Below are 27,837 nucleotides of genomic sequence, written 5' to 3'. Positions count from 1 at the left end.
AAGGATTGGCTTTTTAGTTGTTGCTGATTCTCCCAATTTTATGTCTGCCTTGTTTTTCTTTTCTTTTTTTTTTTTTTTTTTTTTGAGATGGAGTCTCCATCTGCTGCCAGGCTGGAGTGCAGTGCTGCGATCTCAGCTCACTGCATCCTCCGCCTCCCAGGTTCAAGTGATTCTCCTGCCTCAGCCTTCCGAATAGCTGGGACTACAGGCATGTGCCATCACACCCAGCTAATTTTTGTAATTTTAGTGGAGATGGGGTCTCACAATGCTGGCCAGGATGGTCTCGAATGCCTGACCTTGTGATCTGCCCACCTTAGCCTCCCAAAGTGCTGGGATTACAGGCGTGAGCCACCGTGCCCAGCCTATGTCTGTTTTTTATTTCTGGATTTTTGCTTGTATAATAATTATTTTCTTTCTTCATTTTAATTGAGTTTATATCATTCCTTTCCTAGCTCAAGTTGGACATTTTTCTTATTATAAAGCTCTAAATTTTTCTACGTTTAAATAAGAAGACTTAAAAGCTGAGACCAATACTGCTTTGAAACATAAATTCTATATATGCCGTTAAGATTGGGTTTTCACGTTAGTGACTGTTCCAAAAGTCTGTACCATGGCCAGAATAATGGCCTTTGGAGCTCTGACTCCCTGAGCTCTGAGTAATAGCTGTAACTGAATTGCTCTGTGGCCTGGAAAAGCTTGCTTATTTGTCAGGGCTTCAGTTTTTTCATCAATTTGTATCAGTTTATAAATTGTGGCCATTAAATACAAAACTGTACATAAGGAGTCTAGGCTTGCGGCTGACATATAGTTAATATTCAAATCTCAGGAATTATATTCACAAAGGTAAATTACAGATAGGTTGTATAATTTTTTATTCCCTAACAGTTTTATTGAAATCTATGTTTGAATGTTAAGGTGAGCATAAAATTGTGCAATAATAAATGATTGAAAGACATTATTGAGATAGATAGCCTATATAATTTGATATGATTTTGACCTTCTAATAGTTGTTAACAATGCCTTTCTAGAAAAAACATGATATTGTTTTGCTCAAAGTCTATGTGGATATCCAAATGACCCAAAGATTCTGAGTTTTCCTGAAGGGAAAGCACATATTTTGAAGAAAATTAAATATATAAGAAATTCTAGTTTCTGCCCCTCCAGAATAATGGTATTACAGCTCAATATTGTGGGAAAATAGCCAGGCAGGGCAGCTTATTTTGTATAAAAAGTGGCAGTTGGATTTCCCTCAATTTTTCTTTAATTTATATACAGTACCATCTAACAATAAATTCGCTTGTGCTCAGCCACCCATTCAACCTTATTTTTCTCCCTTGGTGAGCCATTTCTTCCTCTTGTGGAATATTTTAATAAAACATTTGAATAAAATAATCCTTTGATACAGCTGGAAAGGATGAAAGCACATTTGTCTTATCTGACTGCATAAGTTAAAAGCACTTCAGAAATAAGGTAATTTATTTCTCAAAGGGCTTTTATTTTTATTTTATCTTTTAAGCACAATGTACTAGCTAACTATAACAGATTGGGAGAAAATACCTGCAAACCATATATCTTATCTGTTAGAAGATTACTATCTAAACATATAAGGAGTTCATATAACTCAATAGAAATAAAAAACAACCAAACCAACAACAACAGAAAGCCCCAAAGAGCCAAACCCCTCCGAATAACCTCCTTAAAAAATGGACAAAGGACATGAATAGACATTTCTCCAAAGAAGACATATAAATGGTCAGCAGGTATATTAAGAGGTGTTTGCCCACTAATCATCAAGGATATGCAAATTAAAAGCACAATGAAATATCACCCCACACCTATTGGGATGGCTATTAGAGTAAGTGTTGGTGAAGGTGTGAAAAAAAGGAAACTTTTATACCCTGTTGGTGGGAATGTAAATTAGTATAGCCATATGGAAAAATGCATAGCTACATAGCCATATGGAAAACAGTATGGAGGTCCTAAAAAATGGGTACTAGAACTGCATGAGCCAGCAATCCCACTACTGTGTTTATATACAAAGGAAATGAAATCAGTATCTTGAAAAGATATCGACACCCCATGTTCACTGCAGCATTATTCACAGTAGTCAAATGACATCTCAATGTCCATAAACAAATGAACGGACAAATGGATAAAGATAACATGGTATACACACACACACACGCACGTGCGCGTATGCACACAATGGAATATTATTTAGCCTAAAATAGAAGAAAATCCTGGCATGCTACAACATCGATGAATCTGGAAGATAGTATGCAAATGAAATAGGCCACACATAGACAGATACTGCAGGTTCTCAATTATTTTTAGAGTCTACAATAGTCAAATTCATAGAAATAGTGAGTAGAATGGTGGCTAGAATGGCAGTTGTCAGGGGTTGGGGAGAGGGAGAAATGGGGAGGCACTGGTCAAGGGGAACAAAGTTTTAATTAGTTTGGATGAATATTATTCTGACGACCTAATGTACAGCCATGTGAAAATAGTTAACGATACTGAATTGTATACTTGAAATTTGCTAAGAGGATAGGTCTTAAGTGTTCTCACCAAAAAAAGGAGAAAATGGTAACTATAGAAGGTGATGGATATGTTAATTAGATTGATCGTGGCCACTATTCCACAATGTATTCAGAGAGCATAACACTGTCATATACCCTAGGTATATACAATGTATGTTGTGGAAAAAAGAGTGAGGAAGGAAGGAAGGGAGGGACAGAGGGAGGGAGGGAGGCAGTGAGGGAAGGAAGGGAGGGAGGAAGGGAAGGAGGGAGGGAAAAATAGAAAGGGAAGGAAAAATAGCAAATGGATACTAGGCTCAACACCTGGGTGATGAAATAATCTGTACAACAAAATCCCATGACACGAGTTTACCTGTGTAACAAACCAGCCCTTGTACCCCTGAACTTAAAATAAAAGTTAAAAAAGAGAGAAGGGAGAGAGAAAGGGCAGGGTGAAAGAGAGGGAAGGAGAAAGAAAGAGAAAAAAAGAAAAGAAGCCTTTCAGCAAAGTCCCTGGAATGCTTCCTGGCAAATCCTATCTCACTCCCTTCCACCCCCACCCTGAAGCCACTCCCAAGCTCACTAGGTGACATCAGCCTGGGCTTTTCCCCAGAAGGAGATCTCAAGGCCGAGGAGCAGCCATGGAGCTCTCCCACTCTGGGGACCACAAAAATCCCAAAAGTTTCTGAGCTAACACCCTTCAAAAAATTGAGGCCTGTGGAAAACCTACGCATGGAAAGTCTGTTTCTATTTCAGTTGTGTATCAGTTAAGATGGAAAATTTTTAAAGTCCACACAGATGGTAAATAAATTTCTGCTACATGAGGCAGTTCCTGGAATAAAGCAATTTTCTCAAATAACAAGCGCCAACTTATTTTTTCAGTGGAACTTATTTTTAACTTTCCCATGGAATGGTTGAGAGACTGAGAGCAGTATCCTTCCCCTTAGGAATCTGAGTCTCCTTCTAGAAGAAACGATTGCTGTTCTCACTACAGACTTACATGCGTGTATACACACATATGTACATTAAATGAAGGGAGTGTTGGTTCATTCATTTTCTTGGGGGAAGGAAATGAGTGAAGGAATGAAAAGGTGGAAATTTTGCAGATATATTTATGTTTTCATACAATGTTTAGTTTTCTATAACTTACTCCAAACAGTTTGAAATTGATTCATATTCTTGCTTAGAAATTCATTCCATATCTTGGACAAATGACCATTAATCTTTCAGAATCCTTGACACACTGTGAGAATTGGCCTGTGTCCCCAGAAGTCTTCAGTAGTAGTCCCCTAGGACATAGTTGAAACCCCCTCATGCTCTGCTGGTTCATGTTTCATTGGGGAGAACCAGCCTTGGGCCTCAGTTGGCAGGGAATGCTAGTGTCTTAAATGAAACTATGCCGTTTGCCAAATCAGAGTGATTCAAATGTTCCTCCTAGTAGGAGGGATTCCCTATTCAGAAGAAACACAGGAATTGAGTATTAAATAATTAAACTGTGTTACAACCACTGATAGTTTTAATGCGGATATTACTGCAGAGTGCTGTGTAAGTATATTGACATTATAAATTTATTTTCTTTCTTCTTCCTCTTTATTTTTGGGGTAAACATTTCACTCAGCATTACAGATAATCTATCAATTAACATATAAATATTTACTGAGCACCTGAATACTATCATAATAGGAGTAAGGAAAAAAAGAAATATCTACCTCTGAACTAAGAAGTTATAGTTGAAGAGACAGAAGGAATTAGAGAACCACCAAGGGCTAAACTGTCTGTGGTGTTGACTATTTTTATGCAGGTCAGGGGGTGATATGCAGACTTGATGTGCAGGAAGAGACACCCAATGTTCAGGTAATATTAATGAGTATACCATCTGCATGGAAACAGGAAGACAGGTTTTCAGTAGAGAATTCTTGAAGTGCTTCTGTAGTGACTCATATGATTTGACTGTGTCCCCGCCCAAATCTCATGTTTAATTCCCACATGTTGTGGGAAGAACCCGGTGGGAAGTAATTGAATAATGGGGGCAGGTCTTTCCCATGCTGTTCCCGTGATAGTCAATACGTCTCGCAAGATCTGATGGTTTTAAAAACAGGGGTTTCCTTGCACAGGCTCTCGTTTTGCCTGTTGCTATCCATCTAAGATGTGACTTGCTCCTCCTTGCCTTCCACCATGATACAGTAAATTGGTACCAGTAGAGAGAGCGGGGTGCTGCTGTACATACCCAAAAATGTGGACACATATTTGGAACTGGATAACAGGCAGGGGTTGGAACAGTTTGGAAGGTTTAGAAGAAGACAGGAAAATGTGGAAAATTTCAGAACTTTCTAGAGACTTGTTGAATGTCTTTGCCCAAAATGCTTATAGTGATATGGACAATAAAGTCCAGGCCAAGGTGGTCTCAGATGGAAATGAGGAGCTTGTTGGGAACTGGAGCAAAGGTCCTCTTGTTATGTTTTAGCAAAGAGACTGGTAGCATTTTGCCCCTTCTCTAGAGATCTGTGGAACTTTGAACTTGAGAGAGATGATTTAGGTTATCTGGTGGAAGAAATTTCTAAGCAGCAAAGTATTCAAGAGGTGTCTTGGGTGCTGTTAAAGGCATTCAGTTTTATAAAGAAAGCAGAGCATAAAAGTTTGGAAAATTTGCAGCCTAACAATGTGATAGAAAATAAAATCCCATTTTCTGAGGAGAAATTGAAGCCAGCTACAGAAATTTGCATAAGTAATGAGGAGCCGAATGTTAATTCCCAAGACAATAGGGAAAATATCTCAGGGGCATGTCACAGGACTTCACAGAAACCCCTCCCATCAATGGCCCAGAGGTCTAGGAGGAAAAAATGGTTTTGTGGGCTAGACCCAGGGTCCTCATGCTGTGTGCAGTCTAGGAACTTGGTGTACTGTGTCCCATATGCTCCAGCCATGAATAAGATAAGCCAAGGTACAGTTTGGGCCATGGCTTCAGAGGGTACAAGACCCAAGCCTTGGCAGCTTCCACAAGGTGTTGAGTCTGTGGGTGTGCAGAAGTCAAGAATTGGGGTTTGGAAACCTCTGCCTAGATTTCAGAGGATGTATGGAAACACCTGGATGTCCAGGCAGAAGTTTGCTGCAGGGGCGAGGCCCTCATGGAGAACTTCTGCTAGGGCAGTGCAGAAGAAAAATGTGGGGTCAGAACCCCCACGTAGAGTCCTTACTGGGGCACTGACTAGTGGAGCTGTGAGAAAAGGGCCACTGTCCTCCAGACCCCAGAATGGTACATCCACCCACAGCTTGCACTGTGTGCCTGGAGAAGCTGCACTCAACACCAGCCCATGAAAGCAGCTGGGAGCAGGGCTATAACCTGCAAACCCACATGGGCAGGGCCACTCAAGATCATAGGAACACACCTCTTGCATCAGCCTGATCTGGATGTGAGACATAGAGTCAAAGGAAATCATTTTGGAGTTTTAAGATGTGACTGCTCCGTTGGATTTCAGACTTGCATGGGGCCTGTAGCCCCTTTGTTTTGGCCAATTTCTCCCATTTGGAATGGGTGCCTTTACCCTTATTGTATCTAGGAAGTAACTAACTTGCTTTTTGATTTTACAGACTTATAGGCAGAAGGGACTTGCCTTGTCTCAGATGAGACTTAGGACTATGGACTTTTGAGTTAATGCTGAAATGAGTTAAAACTTTGGGGGACTGTTGGGAAGGCATGATTGGTTTTGAAACGTGAGGACATGAGATTGGGGAGGGCCAGGGGTGGAATGGTATGGTTTGGCTGTGTCTCCACCCAAATCTCATCTTTAATTCCTGTGTGTTATGGGAGGGATCTGGCGGGAGGTAACTGAGTCATGGGGGTGAGTTTTCCCCATGATGTTATCATGATAGTGAATAAGTCTCATGAGATCTGATGGTTTTAAAAATGGGAGTTTCCCTGCACAAGCTCTCTCATTTTGCCTGCTGCCATCCATATGAGATGTGACTTGCTCCTCATTGCATTCTGTCATGATTGTGAGGCCTCCCCAGCCATTTGGAACAGTAAGTCCATTAAACCCTTTTTCCTGTATAAATTACCCAATCTTGGGTATGTCTTTATTAGCAGCATAAAAATGGACTAAGACAGTAACGCTGTTAAAAATTTTCTTTTGCAACGACAACTTTTGTTGTTTGTGTACCAAATTCTAATACTTGCAAATAAACACTGACAAATAAACAGTAATCATTATGGTTTCAACAAGTGTAATTTACTAACAAACAAGTCTGTGGGAATTAGAGAAGTAAGGAGCAGAGAGGAACTACAGGTTTTCTAATTTAATACCCTTCTTTGAATAATGAGGAGTCAAGCCTGAGAAGGTGACCAACTTGATCCAAGGGCCAGTTGTTGTCAGAATTGGTGCAAGAACAACACCATCCCATGAGCTAGCTCTGTGCCATTTTACTGTAAAATAAGGACAATGACAGGTTCAGTGTCATAATGTTCTATAGTACGTATGTGAACCTGTCAACCTGAGTTATCAAGAATGAAGGATCTCTGAGATTGCTATGGTCTGAAAGTTTCTGTTCCCCCATATTTATATGTTGAAACCTAATCCCCAATGCAATGGTATTAGGTGGCAGAGCCTTTGGGAAGTGATTAGGTTACATGGGTAGCGCTCTCATGAGTGGGATTAGTATCCTTAATAAAAAAAGACCCAAAGGAGACCTCTGATCCCTTGTACCACATGAAGACACAATGAAAATATGCCATCTGTGTACCGGGAAATGGGCTCTTACCAGACACTGAATCTGCCAGTGCCTTGATCTTGGACTTCCCAGTTTCCAGAACTTTAATAAATAAATTTCTATTGTTCATAAACTACCCAGTCTCTGGTATTTTATTACAGCATCCTGAAAAAACTAAGACATAAATTAATTTCCCAATTTTTTTTGTTAGTTTTCTTTATTTGGCCACTAAATTTCCTATGATTTTGTACCAAATCAAAGGCTAGGCATTAACAATAGAATGAGAACATATTTGATAGTAATATAATTAAAATGACTTTTTTTTTTTGAGACAGGTCCTGCTCTGTCACCAGGCTGGAGTGCAGTAGCACAATCTTGGCTCACTATAGCCTCTGCCTCCTGGGCTCAATCTATCCTTCTGACTTAGACCCCAGAGTAGATGGGACTACAGGCATGTACCACCATGCTTAGCTAATTTTTGCATTTTGTTGTTGTTGTTGTTGAGACAGAGTTTCGCCATATTGCCCAGGCTGGTCTGGAACTCCTGGACTCAAGCGATCCATCTACTTCAGCCTCCCTAAGTGCCAGGATTACAGATGTGAGCCACTGCATCCAGCAAAATGACATTAAAAAAAAAAAAAGCCAAAGAGATCAGACCATAATTTCAGTTTAAAAAGAAAATAAGTTTCTAAATATTTATTGCTGTTTTTCCTTTCATGCCTCAAACGTTTATATCAGGGTTGAATTTTGTTAAAACAGCCTTTAATAAAAAGATGTTCCCTATGATATAGCACAGATACCTTAATTATTAAAGTTTGTTTCAAAAAATCTTTACTTTGAAGAAAGTATTGATTTTCAATTCTGATTCAAAAGGACTTTAATCTTCTGATTTTGAGGGCCCAGTAAAAGGCCATCTTTTATATTGGGTTTTTGGCTAAGCACAGTGGTTAAAATAATAAATTTTCTGTTATTCTTAGCATGTGCCCAGAAGCCATGGAGATTTTTGGACTGACTTAGTGAATTAAAGAAAAAAAGTGAATAAAAGACCCTATTCTGCATAGCGACCATAGAAAATATAGATTATAAACAGTAGTAGTTTCACATTGAAAAGAAAGACATAACTGTTACCACAAACTCTCTTCCAGAGGAGACTCCTCAGTGTATTACAGCTTGGAGGTAAACTGGGGAAAATACAAACCCTGAGGCTGGTACTCAAGTCCCTAGAAGAATATACTATGGACCGAGATACATGAGGCTAAAAGTGAAGCTGTAGTGAGGCAAGTGTAGGCTGTGTGGGGTCAAGAACTGAACTTGTGATGGGAAGGAGACTATCTATGCATGCCATCTTGGAAAACTAGAGAGAAATTATGCAGACTCTGAGAATGAAACTAAACTACCATCACTCCCTTCAATCTCGTATTTTCTGTAGTTCTCACATACTTGGGTCATTACTTCATAACCAGTTCTCCACTGAATACTGTACTGGTGAAAAATTAAACTTCCGCGAGATAATGTTTACCATTTCCTAGGGAATAGGAAAAGTAAGGAGGTTGCCTCGTGAAGCAGAAAGAAACTGCAGGGGTTAATTGTGATGAGGGAAATACATCGAGTTAAAAGCAAAAGGCATTTTACACTTTTTGTGCTTTAGATAGAATAAATAGGAAGCGTTTAAAATATTGTTTCAGAATCCTGATTAGGATCACTCATTGCTTTATAAATATTAGTTTTTCATGGCTTTCTGTGATCATCCAGTGATGGTAGCTTTGTTTTGTGATATTTTAAATCATTATACGAATTATCCAAAGTTTAATCTCTCTTAAAAACTCTAGATTGAGGTTTTAAAAATATTAGGAAGATTGAAAACATAAGCAATTGTATTTCAGTAATTCCAACAGAATTTTCTTATGCCCTTAAGAAGTTTAAAGTTTAAAGAGGAGATGAGATAAATTTTCATTTTAACATCCACATACAGTGCATTTTTTTTTTTTTTTTTTTTTTTTTTAGTAGTATGGCTAATACATAGTCAACCATGTAATTTATCACCTAACTGGGACATTCCAGAGAGGGAAGTGGGGAGCTAACCAGGCAGGATGTGGAAACAACAGACACAGACCAGAGTGGTCCAGACAAACCAGAATGAATAGGATGGAGCATGTGCCATAAGATGTTAGAGTTATGAATGTTTTTCTTACAAGTTTTTTTTTTTTTTTTAGTTTCTTGAGGAGAATTACAGTCATTTATTCATCTTTGAATATCTTGTTCATCTTTGAACAGAATGACAAGTGTTCAATGATAAAAAAAGAACCCACTGAATTAATGAATTAGTGATTGAATTAACAAACGTACATATTTATACAAATTATCATAATTTTATTGTAGGATGCACCCTTTCATGTATGTGAAATCAAAGATGATGATTAAAACATCAGTGCCAAGGACATAAGAAGGCAGCACAGTAAGTGAATTTTTTTCTCTTTTTCTGGGCATACAGCAAGGGAAGTTGTGCTTTTCTCCTACATCAACCTTACTGGAAATAGATAGAGTTGTGTGGTGGATTGCAGCTTAGGGAATATGGACTCACTCATTTGTGAATCTATTCACCCATCCGTCTGCTTGACAACTTCCTATTTCTCACAATTCCATGTCAGTTACTGAAGCTACACAGAGGAAGCACGTGCTCTCTGCCCTCAACGAGTGTGTACTAACCCCAAATCAGGGCCACAGGTTTATTCTCAAACAAGATAAAAAAAAACTAAGCCCCATTCGTTTTTCCTTCCTTCCTCAGGGAGGATATCTTCAAGGAGAAAGCATGGAAGATGTAGCTTTGGTAACTTAAAGAAACTGGAAGATGCAGAAACAGTTATGTGGTAAGTGCTGGTGTGAGGTAATCTCAGTAGAGCCACTACTGAGAGACAGTAAAAGCCCGTGGGGGACCAGGAGCATGGATGTACATTGTGTTTCTATAAGACTTTGCCGTAGTAGTGAGAGTAGGTCTTCAAATTTTAACCAGGACTAATCACAGAGGAATTAAAAAATGCAAGCTGGGAAATATGATCTTCATCTGATAAAAAACCAAGATGTAGGTTAGTGCTTTTATGAAAGGAAATAATCCAGTGATGATGCTTTCTTAGGAAGATTAAATCTGATTAGACTGTGTAGAATGAGCTTGTATAAGAGAAAATACTAGATCCAGAGAGATGGCAACAAATTTATTATATCACCTCCACATGCTGAGATGAGGATTTGGATGGGGTGGAGACGAGAAAAGAAGACACATAAATAACATATTCCTACACCAATCATGGAGAAATCATATCTAATCACCCAACCAATTTTCTTTAGTCATAACTAGGAAAGATCAACCAAGATCACTAAATCGTTAGAAAAAAATCAATGGTAGAGAAACAGACTGCTACACAAAAAGAAATGATTCTAGTAATACCAATAACATATTAGAAAACCTCTAAGAGAATCCCTGTAATTAGTATTTTCAGAGAGATTTGAGAGAATATTACATTTGTAGAACATGAACATGGTACTAGGGAAAACCAGGCAGAGAACACAGTCCGTGTATTAGGTTGTTCTTGCATTGCTATAAATACCTGAGACTGGGTAATTTACAAAGAAGAGAGGTTTAATTGGCTTATGGTTCTTCAGGTTATACAGGAAGCATGGTACAGGCATCTGCTCAGCTTCTAGGGAGGCCTTAGGAAGCTTACAATGATGGTGGAAAGCGAAGGGGGAGCAGGCACATCACACGATGAAAGCAAGAGTGAGTGAGAGGGAGAGGGGAGTGGGTGGAGGTGCCACATACTTTTAAATGGTCAGAGCTCACAAGAACTCACTCACTAGCACCAAGGCACCACCAAGCCTGAGGCACGAGGATCACTTGAGGCCAGGAGATTGGGGCTGCCGTGAGCTATGATCATGCCACTTGCAGCCCAACCTGGGTGCCAGAGCAAAACCCTGTCTCAAAAGCAAACAAAACAACTTATTTACAAAAGACAGGCACCAGTGTGACATGTAGATCTTCTAATATAAAACACTGGGTCACAGGAGAGTTGAGAAATGTCATCAAGTTTCTCAAGGGAAAAATAGAGCATAGAGGGTTAAATTTCTTTGACTGTTGGTTAAAATATGAGCCAAATAAGGACCCACAAGAGCTTAAAAATATATGCACAACAATGTGATTAAGTTATTCAGGGAGAAATGTAAACCAGAAAAATAAGAATATAAGAAAGATAAAGAACATGGACATGGGAAAGGTGTGTAGCATAGAAAACAGGAACAAAATAGAAGGAACTTAAAAGAAAATATGTTAGAACTTGATGCCTGCCTGGTTGATCTCCCTGTTAAAGATAGAGGCTATATCGGCTTCCTGTGGGCCCAATTTCACTGCTTTGTTCTGGAGTGAATATTTATGTATCATAAAGACTGAATCTTTATCCTACAGATGAACCACAGAATGGTAACAGTCATTAGATAGAATACATATGCTAAAATCATAAAAATGCAAAATTTATACAACCAACAAAAATTAAGATACAAAGTAGGAAGGAGAAGAGAGATGGACCAAGGGGATCACTTGAGGTTAGGAGTTTGAGACCAGCCTGACCAGGAGGGTGAAACTCAATCTCTACTAAAAGAATTGGGTGAAACCCAATCTCTACTAAAAGAATTGGGCGAAACCCAATTTCTACTAAAAGAATAAAAAAAAATTGCCAGGCATGGTAGCATTGTATTTTATTCCAGCTACTGGGGGGCTGAGGCAGGATAATCGCTTGAACCTGGGAGGCAGAGGTTACAGTGAGCTGAGATCACGCCATGTACTCTAGCCTGGGCTACAGAGCGAGACTTTGTCTCAAAATACATAAATAAATAAATATGTAAGTAAGTAAAGATAATCTGAACTTCAGTATAGAATATGGATTGAAAGGGGTTAGGACCAAAGGCCAAGAGGCCAGTTAAGAAAATGTAGCAGTAATTTGTGGAAAAAATGGTAGAGAATAAAGGAAATTGATATGAGAGATCATGACTCTCTATGCTTTTGAAATGGAAAGACAATAAATTTAACTAAATAAATATTAAAAACGAATAAATCAACAAATAGGCTGGGTGCAGTCGCTCACTCCTGTAATCCCAGCACTTTCTGAGGCTGAGGCAGCTGGATCACTTGAGTTCCATCTAATGACAAGCGTCCTTATGAGAGACAGAAGAGGAGCAGACAAGGACACACAGAGAAGGCTTGGCGCAAAACTTAAGCATTACATACAAAAAAAAAAATAAGCACAAAACATACAAAAAATGCAAAATTAACTATAGGTCATGTTACCTTTTATTAGCATTTCTTGAGAGATATTGGGTAGAACTTAAGATGAGTCAATATGGCCTGAGGTGATTATGCAATTTAATTGGAATAGAGAGACAGTGAAAGAATAGGATTAATGATTATTGTGACATAAGATAATGCTTGAAGTGCTCTGCTTGTCCTCACTCAATCACTCATTCAATAGAAATTTAATAAATGCATGCTGTACACCAGGCACATGCTAGGCGCTAAGGAGAGGATGGTGACTAAGTAATGAGTGTGATGGTCCCTGTCTTCAAGGAATTTACAGTTTGAATTGTAGGGTTGTATACTAGTTTCCTGAGGCTGCTCTAACAAATCACTACAAACTTAACTGTTCTAAAACAACAGGAATTTTTTTCACAATTCTAGGGGCGAGAAGTCAAAGTATGTTGGCAGGGCTGTGCTTTTCTCAGAAGGCTCTAGGGGAGAATCTTTCCTTCCCTCTTCCGGCTTCTAGTGGCTTCTGACACTCATCTATTTACAGTTGCATTGGTCCAATCTCTGCTTCTGTTTTTCACATGGCCTTCTCTGTGTGTCCATGTCTGCTCCTCTTCTGTCTCTTATAAGGACGCTAGTCATTAGATTGAGGGTGCACCTGGGATATCCAGAATGATCTCACCTTGAGATCCCTAACTTGATTACATTTGCAAAGAACCCTTTTTCCAAGCAAGATCGTATTTGCAGGTTCCAGGGGTTACAACATGCATGTACCATTTGAGGGGTCACAGTTCAATCACGACAGTATGAATAAGTGAATAGATGATTCCAATCCAGTGTGACAGGTGCTGTGGTAGGGCACGTAATTGCAGGATGCACAGAGACACCTAGAAGGAGGCCCCAATTCAGTTTTTGAGGGTTTCAGGGAAGACATTTTAAGTGAAGTGTCATGTAAGAAGAAACTTGAAGAATGACCGAAAAACCAGTTAGGCAAGGGCAGGGAGGTGAGCTGGGAGAGCTTTCAGGGAGAGAGTGTGTGTGAGAGGTAACTGGAAGAAGTTTAAGTTTGCTGTAAAGTGTGGAATGAGGAGAAGCTCGAGATGAGATGGCATAGGTGAACAGGGCCCAGATTGTGACTATCCTGGAAAACCATGTCTTCAATATTGGAATTTTGAAGCGATAGAAGGGAGAAGTACAGATCTGCATTGTTTGAAGATAGTCTGGGGCAGCGTATGGTGGCTCACACCTGTAATCCCAGCATTTTGGGAGGCTGAGGCTGGTGGATCACTTGAGGTCAGGAGTTCGAGAACAGCCTGGCCAACAGGGTGAAACCCAATCTCTACTAAAAGTACAAAAAAAAAAAAGCCAGGTGTAGTAGCATCACCTGTAGTCCTAGCTACCAGGGAGGCTGAGGCAAGAGAATTGCTTGAACCTGGGAGGCGGAGGTTGCAGTGAACCGAGATCACGCCATTGCACTCCAACCTGGGCAACAGAGTGAGACTCCGTCTCAAAATAAAAAAACAAATAATAAAGACAATCTGAGCTGCAGTGTGGAATATGGATTGGAAAGGGTTAGGACCAAAGGCCAAGAGGCCGGTTAAGAAAATGTAGCAGTAATTTGAGGAAAAGATGGTAAAGAATAAAGGAAATGGGTCTGAGAGATCATGAGGATATAAAATTCGAATTAATTAGACTTGTTAAATAAGACTAAACTTGCAAGTCCATTTTTACAGTGTTTCTAAAGTGAAGATTCATTCTCAATCTCTGTTTTTCAGCTTAACTTTCTCTACCTATGACTAGCTCACAGGTACATACGGACAGATAACAATATGAATCTAGCAGCCGTTCTCAATAAACATTTTTAATTTCTGAAATAAGGCTTATATGCCTGGACTGATTTTCTTTAGTTTTTGGAGCGATGGATATACTTTAATTTGCTTTGCTTCAAAGTAAATTGGCTTTTGAACTCCTTCCTTAAGGGAAGGATGGAACTGAACACATGAGTAATGAATATTGCTTACAACTCACTCTTGATTCTACGTATCTGTTTAGTTTTCTTGGTTTCATAGTTTCACAGCATCCTTGTTAAAATGCAGAAGAGTGTTATCAGAGTGGAAATGAAATTCTGCCCAGAAGGAACTAATGGCAGCAACAGTGGGGAAGGTAAATATGTCACTTTGAACATAAACAGTCCCTCAAGGCCATCTGTTGTACATACAGAAAAAGTCCATCTGGTCCTTCTCACCTGGGTACCTACTGGCCATGACAGGGATGTGCGCTATGACCAGTAAGCAGAAGAGAGATTACTGTGAGTCTCACAGTGGTTGGACCAGAAAACTTAGGACAAAATATTTGCTTATTTGCTAATAATTCTTCCAGAATTAAGCACTTATGAAGTGGTTGAAATGGTACCCACTACTTGAAAATGCTATGTCAAGTACAGCTCTCCAGGATTTTAAACATAGAACAACAATAAAAACCCCTAGACAACGTTATGATTCACCTTAAGTGTGGTGGCTATTTTAAATCTTTGGTACTTTAAACATGGCTTTGTAGCCCCTTTATACTCTCTTTTAATAGCAAGGATTTTGGAATTCTATTAACACACTTCTACTATTTTCTCCTACATAGAGACTGACTTTTATTTTTCTTTCCCAAGTCCTGATGCTGTATAGAAAACCATAGTGTAGCCATTTTTGTTAGCCACAATATTCAGTTTTATTCTCTCATTATAAACAAACAATAGGTTTAAAATGACTTCAATATAGTTTGAAAAGAGACAGTAGCATCGTCCTTGTCTGAACATGCACTTCTTGTTGCTACATGCCACCCTACACTATTTTCTGCTATCTCGAATGACCTTATGTACACCACATTTTGCCATGACATTCTGTGCAATAACTGGAACTCTAGCTTGGCATTGCACAGCCATGCTTTTAGAAAGGAATACTAGAGGTGCAAATCTTGGACAGCAGTTTGTATGCATCACTCACTGTATCAATGTAGTAATGTATCTATTGACATCCCCTGAGTAAATCTGGTCCTCTTAAAAATGGAAAGACATATGTGAAAGTTAGAAATTAAATCTCGTAATCTACAGACTTCACATAACCCACAAAACTATTGTTCATTTATTCTCTATCAGAAGATACATTATCTCAATGGTCAGGCTTGAAGATTTAGGATTCCAATAACCATTGGGTATGAAATGTCAAAAATAGATTTATTTCCATTTTAAGTTGCCCAGGAAAGGCTGATGCACAACTTAGCATGCTTTTTGTTTCTAGTCTAAGCAGAATTTTAAGTGTAAAAATTTAGTGCTTTATGTGATCACTGACATGTTTAAAAGAAAAATTTGCATGAAGAGTATACAGAAATCTGCTAGCTAACTTCCTTTATCCTCTGCCCTCTTGACAATTGCTCATGGCATGGGACTTGTTTGAAATACTTTTCAGCTTGTTTAAAATTTATCATGCCTCAATCCAAACACTGTGAACATCTGAGAGAAAGCACTTTGTAACTTTTAAGTGGACAGAGATCACATTTATGATAAAAGTGTATGTTGACCATGGGGAAGGAGTACAGAATAATCGAATCAAATGAAAATCCATGCCTCAGGAAAAAGCACATTTTTATTACAAAAGTAGAAACCAGGAGAACATAGAAAAAAAACAAAGCTCATTTTAGACTCCATTCCATTTTGCTTTAAAAAATTCATTTATGTTTTTGTCAGCACATGCCTGAAATGGCAGTTAAATTCTCAGATGTTTTTTTCTCCCTGCGCACAAAGTAGAGAAATGTCTGAAAGAGGCATAAAATACTTCCTTTCATCATTTTTTAAAAAAACCTTAATATTAGGTTTGTGTTACATTTCGATGTTGGCCAATTCTTTCTGATTACTTTTAAATTATAGAGTTTCCATAATAATGTTCAACTCAGCATTTTCTCCGTGGGGCAGAAACTTCACATTGGTACAATGACATACCACTATTAACATTCTAAGTTACAGCTCCTTGATCTTGTCAATACCCACACATTATTTTACTTCAAATGAAATGCAAGGGTATTTAGTTTTTTCCAATGGAAACATTCCATGAATCTATGAAATGCAAATTCTGGGTCTTTCATCCATATTTGTTTGTAAGATGACACTTCGCATGGTCTAGTCAACTGAGCAATTACTTGCTTGTTGGATAAATGAACATAGGACAGGATATTCAAGATCTTGTGGTTATCCTACAACAAAACAAAGGCAAAATGCAAGGGATGTGATAGATGAATGGATTGGAAATTAAAGTCCCAACTACACAACAGCAGATACATAGGGTGAGAAATCATCATTCTGTATACAAGAACTTGGCAGATTGTTTCTTAATGTAGGCACTGGTCAGCTGTGATATTGACTCAAAGTCCCATTTCCCTGTGCTTTTGTGGATGGGGTGAGGCAAATTATCCACAGGCCCTCTAAGGGAAGCCTGCTGTGGCTTCCTTTTGAAATTCCTTTGGAAACGTGAGATCAGAGCACAATTAGTCGACTTACTAATGTCGTCCCTGTGGTAGTGACCACTTGGTTCTTTTGTGCTTGTCACCTCTTCTACTCCAGGTTTCAATAATGAGTATACTTTTGCAAGAGGCAAAATATTGCATTTCCATTTGTGCATGATTATGACAGATACTGAAAATGAATGGACATCCATAATATTTTTGCTAAGTAAATTTACTTTATTCTTAATATTCCTGCCATAGGTTTGGGCTATCTACATGTCATAATTCTCTTAAGAAAAAGTTTATCTCATTCAGAAATTCACCAATGAATTTTGTGCCCTAAATTGACATTCATTCTTTATACAATAATGGTAAAAATTGAGTCTTAGTACACTGAACCTCAGCACTAATTTTTCCCACTCAAAGTTTGTCCCATAACAAGAGAAGATGAACAGCATAGTTGCTGAACTCACAGGGTCTGCAGGCTCCTATTTTCTGTTCTTAGAGTTAGAAATTTATTCTTCTTTTTTTTATTTATTCATTTTTTTTTAAATTTTTGAGACAGAGTCTCACTCTGTAGCCCAGGCTGGAGTGCAATGGTGTGATCTCAGCTCACTGCAATCCCCGCCTCCTGGGTTCAAGCAATTCTCTGCCTCAGCCTCCTGACTTGCTGGGATGACAGGTGCCCACCACCATGCCCAGCTAATTTTTGTATCTTTAGTAGAGACAGAGTTTCACCGTCTTGGCCAGGCTGGTCTTGAACTCCTGACCTTGTGATCCACCCGCCTCAGCCTCCCAAAGTGCTGGAATTAAGGTGTGATCCACTACACCTGGCCTGAAAATCTCTTGTTTTACACTTAAAGAAGGTGACCATTGAAATTTTATATTTTATCAGATTATTTATGAAGTACATTTCTTGTCTGCTTTACACTCTGACTAAAATACCTTTGGGTATCTCTTCAAAGTGATACTACAGAAAATTTCTAATTATGCCTAAGGCCAGTAAGTGAGTAGAATATAAAACATAATAGGCATTGAAGTTTTAATGAACAAGGAATTACTCTCATGCCTTTTTACTTCTCATGCATTCAGTCAATTATGTTGATAAATCACCTTGTTATAACTGGTCAAAACTATATAAAATAATGTATTAAAAACATTCCGTCCATGATTCTTATGTATCACTGAGGGAATTGAGAGTTAGTGGGAATGAATACCTAATATTATTATTTCATAGTTGAACCATTTTGTTAATATATCTCCTGTTAATGTCTTAGTCAAGAAGCACATTTCCACAATCTTCATTTAGCTTTTTTATTAATTAATCAAATACTAGCTAGGGAGCAAATTAACATAGCTATCAAGTCAGCATCATTTTCAGGACTCATTAGTATATTGAAATCTAGATAATTTTTAAAAATATGGTGAGCCCAGAAATTACTTAGCTAAAAAATAGAAGTTTGAAGACAGAAACAGAAAACAGAACAGTTAAAATGCCTCAAAGAGATCCCTTTCCCTCATTTATTCCCACAAGTGCAAAATCTAGTGTATCCTTCAAAACTCAGCCCAGACACCATCTGAGGGAAGCCTTTTCTGACCTCCCCATCTGGAAAGGGATCCTCCCTTAGCCCGATCTCTGGAGATCTGAATACTTTCTAGCTTTAATTATGTTGGAACCTAATTATGATATAATTGTACTTCTAGTTCAAAACTTACTGAAGTTAATTACACTTAATATGAAAGTTAGTTATTTGTGTGTTACATTATCCCTACTAATGTGTAAACACCTTTAGGTAAGAAGGCATATATATTCTTATTCATATTCTACACCACACATAGCAAAGTACATGGGAAAGAGAAGATAATAAATGTTTATTTAGCCAATGAATGAATATTGTAGGCTTCCTCTTTTTTTTTTTTTTTTTTTTTTTTTGAGATGCAGTTTTGCTCTTGTTGCCCAGGCTGGAGTGCAATGGCATAATCTTGACTCACTGCAACCTCTGCCTCCTGAGTTCAAGTGACTCTCCTGTCTCAGTCTCCCGAGCAACTAGGATTACAGGTGCATGCCACCATGCCTGGCTAATTTTTATATTTTTAGTAGAGACAGGGTTTCATCATATTGGTCAGGCTGGGGTTGAACTCCTGACCTCAGGGTGATCTACCCGCCTTGGCCTCCCAAAGTGCTGGGATCACAGGCGTGAGCCACTGTGCCTGGCTGGCTCTACCATTTAATAATAAAATTTGATATCTCAGATGTCCATGTGAGTTGACATACCTTCTCAATTCTCTCTCAAAATTTGTCAGTCCCTGCCCCTAGCCCCGAGATTTTTCTAAGAAACTCTCAGATCTATAATTAGTGAAATTTACTAAAACACACAAACAAACAAACAAAAAATGCTGCTACTATTAATAATAGCTGAAGTCACAAGGTGTTTACTGTGTGTTCACAGATACTTTTAACTACTTTGTATATATTAACTCATTTAATCTTTATAACAACAGATGAAGAATCCTGTTACACAAATGAAAAAAAAAAACTGTGCCATAGAGAGATTAAATAATTTTTAAGATTAGAAAGATACGTGTGAGGGAAGCAGGACTGAAACCCAGGCAGTTTGGCTTCAGAGGCTGTTGGCTTCTTTATTTTGTTCTAGGCATAGTGAAGAATCTGTGGACACTTAACCCTGGGCAGTGCAGGACTCCAGAAATTTCCCACTGAAGAAGCTACTTACGCTGGCTGGTTATATATGCTGTGAATATAGATTCTACTAGAATTTGCTATTTTCAGATATAATAATTCTGCACTTCAATTGTTTGGCTGTCAGATCATCATCTCAAATTCTGGTTAGAAAATACCATTGTTCTAGGTGCTGTACTATGTAGATGCTTAATCAGACTTTCCATTTTACTTAATGTTCCTAACAACCTTGTAAGGCCGAGACTGTTCTCTCCATTTTCCAGGGGCATGAAAGGCTCACAAAGGTTAAATAACATCCCCCACTTTAGGTTGTGCTGTTTTCCTCATCACAGCTTACTCTCTTGGCTGGAAAATCAAGCTCAGACCAAACCATTCATTTTCTAGACCAAATAATGATGCTATTTCAATATTTTCAAAAACCTCTGGGTTAATTTTTAATGTGCATAAAAAGCTGTAAACCCTTTTGAAGTTTCATTGGCTCAAAAAATAGAAGCTAAAAAAATTGAAGAGGTTCATTAATCACTAGTTTTATTCCTATGTCAATATAGAACTAGAACTAAGAAACGAGTAAAAGTTTATTTTTCCCAGTTGCTTGTGTTTCCTTTGAAATTGGTGAAGTTATCTTTAAAATAGCATTATAATTTTCTTCACAGCTAGAAAATTATCTGTGGAATAGAGATCTTGTTGGCAGCAAGGGATAAGTACATTATTTGTAAGAACATGAGCCAGAAAACAAACAGATCCTGTGGGCACCATTGTGTCTGGTGCCCAGATAAGAGGCAGGGATCTGTTACATAGGTTATGTGAGTTGCCCCAACTTGTGTGGATATTGGCATTTCTTCGAGGGAGGCAGCCAAAACCTATGGTGGTTTTTTGGTATTAAAAGATTAATAAATTCGTCATGGTTTATAGTAACAGAAATCCATGAGGAACAAAACTAAATCAGTTTCACTATTATGATAGCCTCCAATGAACAACTGGCTCTGAAATAACCATTCATTATTTAAAATAACATCATAAAAGTGTATTAATTCTTGCTCCAATAAAAGCTGATGTTGGGCTAATGGGAACTCATTCATGATCCTATTAACAACTAAATGTAAATGTGCAATTTTGGTCCAAGTCACTGATTGGATCAGAGGCCCCTCATACATCATAACTACTTTTTTTCCCCCAATAATATCTGGAACAAGGAATGTTCAGTTTTAATGACCCTCATTCAGAATTTATATAAATATATATATATGCTTGTGCACGTGCACACACACACACACATATAAATTCAGAAAATATATATATTCTGAATGAGGGCAATTAAATCTGAACATAATATATTTTATATACATATATATATATGTTGCCTTAAAGGCATCTGGCAGCAAATCTGGCAACTTTATGTCATTTGCACAATTAAAATTAAAAAAGAATTTGTCAGTGTTTGACACTCTCTAAACAAATGCTTCTCAATCTCCCCAATCATTTGTCTTTCAATCTTTTATTCTATTCTTCCTGTCATCTTCCCTCCACTCCACCCCCAACTTCCTCGTAGTGACATTAATCAGAAAAGTTATGGAATTTCTAGACTGGTGGCCTCCTGACATTTTTGACATGGACTCCTTTGCAAGCATGTTTATGTTACTTACTTATCAACAGTAACACATACACTTTTATATTAATATCTATGTTAAAGAATATATATAAAATTAAATGGTAAATTAAAATAAACATGAATGGATATGCTAACATTTTCCTTTTCTACACTCATCCTTGTCCACTCCTCTCTGGATACAACTAAGTATCTTCAAAATAACATTTACTACTCATAGTTTGCTATTGACTAATTAGTTATGATTAATGAGTTCTTTTGAGGCACAGAATAATAATGATCTCAGTCTTGAAGGTCTCCTCAGAGATCCAGATTTTACATGATTCCCTTGTCCCTCTTCTTCCCTTATGTCCTGATTTAGCACGGAACAAGCAGGCAGAACAAAGAGGGGATATGCGGCCAGTGGTGGTGGTTGTATGACTTAAGTTCTGCATCTTTGTAATTTGGGTTCCTGACACTTGGCATTATCCTCTGAAAATAAATATCTTACTACAACAAAGGCATTCATTATTTGTAGCATTTATGAACAGGTTCTAAGCGCTGTGGACACAAGGTTGAATAATTGCGCTCAGTGAGCTACATTTTAGTTAGCAATGGTGGAATCAGTTGGATTCCAATGAATTTGTTTATCATACATTATACATAGGATTTTAATAGGATGATATACCTCATGTCAGTAATATGTCTTCTGTGGATATAGAGAGAATTGAGCAACTAACTTGACTGAGAAAACTGGGGAAAGCGAACACCCCCCAAAAGTCAATCATTTGAGGATCTTGCAATATGAGCTTATATGAGGGTTCCACCTCTAGCCTATTGGAGATAAAGTCCATAAGGCTGACTGTCGTCATCAGAATACCTGATGTAAAAAAATAGCAATGATTTAGCTCCATCAGCTCTATAATCCCTGGAGTCAAGTTCATGTTCCTTGTCTCTCTGTAAAATTCCTGCTTGTGATAACCACATCATCCTGTTGAAATTGAATCTGATTCCAGCCTGCTACATATTTCTTTTTTGTCAAAGACTTTATTTTTTTTCTTTACAAATGACCAGTGCTACTTTTGCTATCCTATTTTAGCCTGTCCTTTTTTTCTATCACTTACTCTCTCTGTCTCTCTCTCTATTTTTCCTCTCCCTCCACCTCTCTCACTACTCTCCCCTCTCTTCAGTGCCAGCCTTATATGTCAGTCAAACAGAAGCCCTACTTGGCATCTCCAGTGGGATTTCAGTGACTAGATGCTTTGCAATGGAATAAACTCTGCTACCTGGCTCATGGTGATGGACCGAGCGCATAGAATAGCACCTGGGATACTGAAAATGCTCAATGTTTATTATGGATTGATTTTAACAGACGCTATACCTAGTGTTTTCCTTTATCTTACAATTAAATGTTTTTGCATTTTGAGTTGGTTTTAGACTTATATTTATTTGTCATGAGATAATGTATTTGAGCCCCAAATGTCTGCAAATACATTTTTGGCTTTCTGGTTATTTATAAGGCAAAAACCAGTTTAAATGGCATGAAATTATTTGATAGTTTTCCGTGGCCCAGTGAAGCACAAAACAAGTTATTTACAAAGCTATTAGCTTTACCTGGGACACAAAACTCACTAAGAGTATGTTGGATAAGAACTGTCACAAGAACTTGTTATGAATTTACACACCAACTAACCACTTGGAAATAAGCTTTCACTGCCAGCTCCAATCTTTAACCTAGGGAAACAAGTGTCAAAACAAGGGGATTTAGAAAGCGCAATCTGCTCAACAGGCCTGTGTCATTAAAACCAGCGCAAGCTTGGTGTAAAATAATACTGTTATTATGAATTTATCTGCAGAGCTATATATACACCTACCCCGCTTTACATTCCTTCCCTCCTTGTCGGCTCATACTAAGCTTATTCATAAGCTAATTCCTTCATTGTCCTTGCTTTCATTCCACATATCTTGCTACATTAGCCCAGAGCCTTGGCTTAACTATCTTTTAGGTTTTCATTTCTTGTTTTAATCTTTATTTTTTGAATTTAAAAATTTTCAGTTGATACATAAACATTGTTTATAAACTTATGGGGCATATAGATGATGTTGTGATATATACAATATTAGAGCCATCATTCCAAACATTGATCATGTCTGAGAACGTATGTGCTGGGAACATTCAATATCCTTCTTCTAGCTATTTGAAACTATATATTATTGTTAACTATAGTTACAATACTTGTTATATTGTTAAATATAATTATAATACATTCTATACCTCTTTACATTGTAAAGAGGTATAGAACAATAGAACTTATTTGTTTAGAATGGTTCCTTTCCTTTTATATTGTCCCAGCCAGCCTCCTACTTTTGTTCATTCCGTTTTCTGCACAATTTACTATCTTCTTTATGTCACCCATTGGTCAATGTTATCCTCCCCTTGTTACAAATCTCCCCCATTGGCATTTAGGGGATAGAAAGGAAAGAGAATATCATTTCCGGTATGAGTGTCCTTTTACCAAATGTTTGCATATTTTAAATATAGAATAAGGAGAAAATATTTGATTTTTGTCAGTCATAGACGATGTATTATATTTTCCAGAGATTTAAAGTACAGTATGTATAATATAATGTTTTATTCCTGGACAGTTTTTCTGTAAGAAATGATATATCATTTGATAAACATCACTTAATATATCAAATAGTTTCATAATGAGGAAAAGTATTCTGTTGTGTGAAATTAAAGCACCTAGTATTTATACAGAATGCCACAGAACATATATGCAGCTTGGTTATTTCTTTCACAACATGTCACGATATATTGGAATATATTTATGTTAGAGCATTATTCCTCAATATTTATGTTATGAGTTATCTCTCAATATAAATTGTCCCATACTTCTTTGATAATAGAACTTTTAGCGAACATATGTTCTTTTAGTGAACATAATAGAACTTTTAGTGAACATAATCTGCTTGTCCAGAATGCAGATTCCAATGGTCAGTTCCCTTATTGCTAGGTGTGCCTATGAAACTAAATTCTAGCCCATGAAATTGCAGTGAAGCCCATGACTTGGGCACTGCCTGTATACACGGGTGTGATTACCCCTGTACCCTTTTGCCTTCCCACTGACTTGAATATAGATGAGGACTCAAGACAGCAGAGAGGGTAGATAAAAGGGGTGTGGATTCTCAAGGCATAGAGCCTATATATTGGTTCAGAATTTCTTATCCCTATTGTATGTGTGTGAGAGAAATATGTCACTTGAACCACTATTATGTTTTCAGAGATAGCAGACAAATCTATAGCCTAATTAATACTGAGATACAGGCCAGGCACATTGGCTCACACCTGTAATCCCAGCACTTTGAGAGGCTGAGGCCGGTGGATCACCTGAGGTCAGGAGTTTGAGACCAGCCTGGCCAACATGGTGAAACCCCATCTCTACTAAAAATATAAAAACTAGCCGGATGTGGGGGTACATGCCTGTAATCCCAGCTACTAAGGGGGCTGAGGCAGGAGAATTGTTTGAACCTAGGAGGCAGATGTTGCAGTGGGTGGAGATCACACCACTGTACTCCAGCCTGGGTGAGGAAGCAAGACTCCATCTCCAAGAAATAAACAAACACACACAAACCTGAGGGATAAACTAAGAGCCTAACATTCATTTAATTTGTTGTTGTAATATGAGGTTTTTGTTGGAATGTAGAATTAGGTGTCTTCTTATAGTTCACATTATCTTTGCATCTTTATTGGAGTTTATTTTGCTTTGTAATATGGATTATTTCTTATGTGAGCAAATAAACATATGTTCAGACATTTATATAATTATTATGGTTATTCAAAAAATTCAGAACTGTTTAAGTAGTCTTTACAGAAGACTGAATTCTGGACTCTCTCTAATTAGTAAACCACTTCTTTAAGAAAAAATGTCTAACCTCAAGTCTTTCCCTAAATGTTTTCCATCTTCACATCTCGTCTGGTTTAAAGAGACCACTTCTTAGACTGTCTCCCTCCTCCAGACTACTTTGGAATTTGTCTCAGAATTGCTTTTAACCAGCCGCCTCACCCCAGAGACCAGCCAGGCCCTGTGAGTGCTGGTCATATGTCACCCAACCTTATGGCACATTCTCTAACATTTGCTCACGATTCATTTGGTCTTCCTTTGATATCAGTGGCTTCAATTTCATTATATATTTCATCCTATTTAGAGGAATTATTGGCTTAAAAGGTCAATATTTGTAATCCCCTGTATACTACATATATACTACAAACATAGGTATATACTTGTAGTACATATACTACAAATGTAATCCCCTCCAACGGAGACTTCTAATAAATATATGTGTGACTAAACTCTGATAGTCAGAAATATCATCAGAAACTAAGTAACACTAAGCTTTGGAAAATGATGAATGCCTGCCAAGATTTGTGGGTTTCAAGAAATGATAATTTATATCAAAAGCACAATGATATCTCTAGAGCACTATTTCAGTACATTTTGGAGATCACCCTTATAAGCTCTTTTATTTTTTTTCTTCAAGTCTTAGAACCTTGATGTTATCTTGACAAAAGAAATCGATGTGCACAAATTTATTGAAGGATTTGATTCACTCATGTGATTATCAGATAATGAGCTGATTACAATTCCATAACTAAAATGATATTAGCCTTTATACGATTTCACTTTTCCAAGTTCTTATCTTACAGGTATTACTATGGCTGACAGTTTTAAATATATAGACAATTAGCAGACTGTTTCTACCACTTGACCATTTGGCATCACATTCCCTACAGACATGAAAACGTGGCACACGTGTGCCTCCAAAAAACGTATTTCTTCTAAACTAGTTGCACTAGTATTAGACATCAACTAGTTGATTAGAACTCTTGTCAATAGTGTGAAAAACTTTATAAATATTTGTTTATAATTTATAAAAGCAGTAAGAATCATAGTAATAATGCAAATAAAAGGTTGTTTTGTGCCATGCAGAAAATGCCTCAGTTTATACATCAAATATTATTTTTTGGTGTGTTTCTGTTCAGTGTATGCATTTCATACATAATTCTGTGATCTTTTATAAAAATTATATGGGGTAAAAAATGAAAACCCCTCCCTCTGCTCTTTTAATTCCACTCATCCAATGTAATTGCTGTTAACAATTTTGTGCCTATTTAGCCAGGATTTCACATATTATTCAGTCATACAGAGAGGTTTATACTACTGTCTGCATTCACACATACGTATATATATACACACACACCCACATGCACACACACACACACACACACATTTTGACATTAAGGTTTGGCTATCTATACATATTAGTCTGCTACTGTTGTTTTTCAGATATACTATATCATGAACCTCTTTAAGTTAGTGTGCTTGGATCTCACTCCATCTTTTTAATGGCAGCACAGTATTCCATACAAGATAAATAATAAACAAATTCTTAGACCATTTCTTTTCTTTCTTTTTTTTCTTTTTTTGAGATGGAGTCTTGCTCTGTCGCCCAGGCTGGAGTGCAGTGGGGCTCACTGCAAGCTCCGCCTCCGGGGTTCAGGCCATTCTCCTGCCTCAGCCTCCTGAGTAGCTGAGACTAAAGGCACCTGCCACCACACCTGGCTAATTTTTTGTATTTTTAGTAGAGACAGGGTTTCACCGTGTTAGCCAGGATGGTCTCTATCTCCTGACCTCGTGATCCACCTGCCTCCGCCTCCCAAAATGCTGGGATTACAGGCGTGAGCCACCGCGCCCGGCCTAAACAAATTCTTTATTGATGCAAATGTAGACTGTTTCGTTTTTCTTTCAGTAACATGCAGTATAATGATGAACACCTCTGTATGTATCTTTCTATGAATATTCTCTATTGTTTCTTCTGGTAAATTTCTAAAAATGACGAATTGCCAATTCCACAGTATTTTAACACTCATCCAAGAATGCATAAAACAAAAATTCTTATACATTTTAGTTCTAAGGACTTCTCCCATAACCGTAGTTTTCTAGGGTAAATTCCCAACCTAAAATTTTTCATTTAATCTATTTATTAGAAGGCATCCTAAATGGGTTGTAGAGTTAAAGAAAATATTCCATCAGACAATGTCACAACACTTTAGCATGACAGAATGCTTAAAATAGAATATTTAAATTCGAACTTGTAAATGAGATATAATTATAACTCTCAAAAGGCAACCATGCTATAGTGACACGTCCAAGAGTAAATTCTTTCCAGCATTCTTAGTATTGATATAAATGTTCAAGTGGTGAGTATATGTTTCTGGAATGTTTAATGTTTCCATTGGCAGTTGGGCGGAGTTTGTTTTATTTTAGGGAGCTATGCCATAGGTCAGTTAATACTGTCTAATGAGATTATAGCATCCCCTCAAACAGATTTGATAGGATATATGAAAGTTTTTGAAAGAGTGACCTAATCATTTTAATCATAACAACTTTATAGAGCATTAACATTTTCATAAAACTTATGTAAGGAAGGGAGAGTCTGCCAGAAGCACAAAATGCTCTGTTGGCATATAGCTTGTGGACACTGATTTTTGCTGTAA

The 27,837-nt window shown here is 37.6% G+C and overlaps 1 protein-coding gene across 2 annotated transcripts in view; it reads right to left on the bottom strand.

Moving 5' to 3' along the window:
- The window catches only part of LOC126961626 (rho GTPase-activating protein 7-like), a 207,545-nt gene that overhangs the window by 160,115 nt on the left and 19,593 nt on the right, over positions 1-27,837 (bottom strand). The window contains exon 3 of one of the 2 annotated variants that reach the window (XM_050802170.1): positions 15,150-16,746. The exons of the other annotated variant lie outside the window; for it this stretch is intronic. Within the exon in view, the coding sequence (XP_050658127.1) occupies positions 16,552-16,746 (195 nt within the window). The 3' untranslated portion in view covers positions 15,150-16,551. Of the gene's footprint in view, positions 1-15,149; positions 16,747-27,837 lie in introns of those variants that run through there. 2 annotated transcript variants of the gene reach the window in all.

The sequence above is a fragment of the Macaca thibetana genome, chromosome 8, assembly GCF_024542745.1.
Source record: "Macaca thibetana thibetana isolate TM-01 chromosome 8, ASM2454274v1, whole genome shotgun sequence".
NCBI lineage: Eukaryota > Metazoa > Chordata > Mammalia > Primates > Cercopithecidae > Macaca > Macaca thibetana.
The sequence above is the reverse complement of the archived record's forward strand: the minus strand, read 5'-3'. Positions and strand labels throughout refer to the sequence as shown.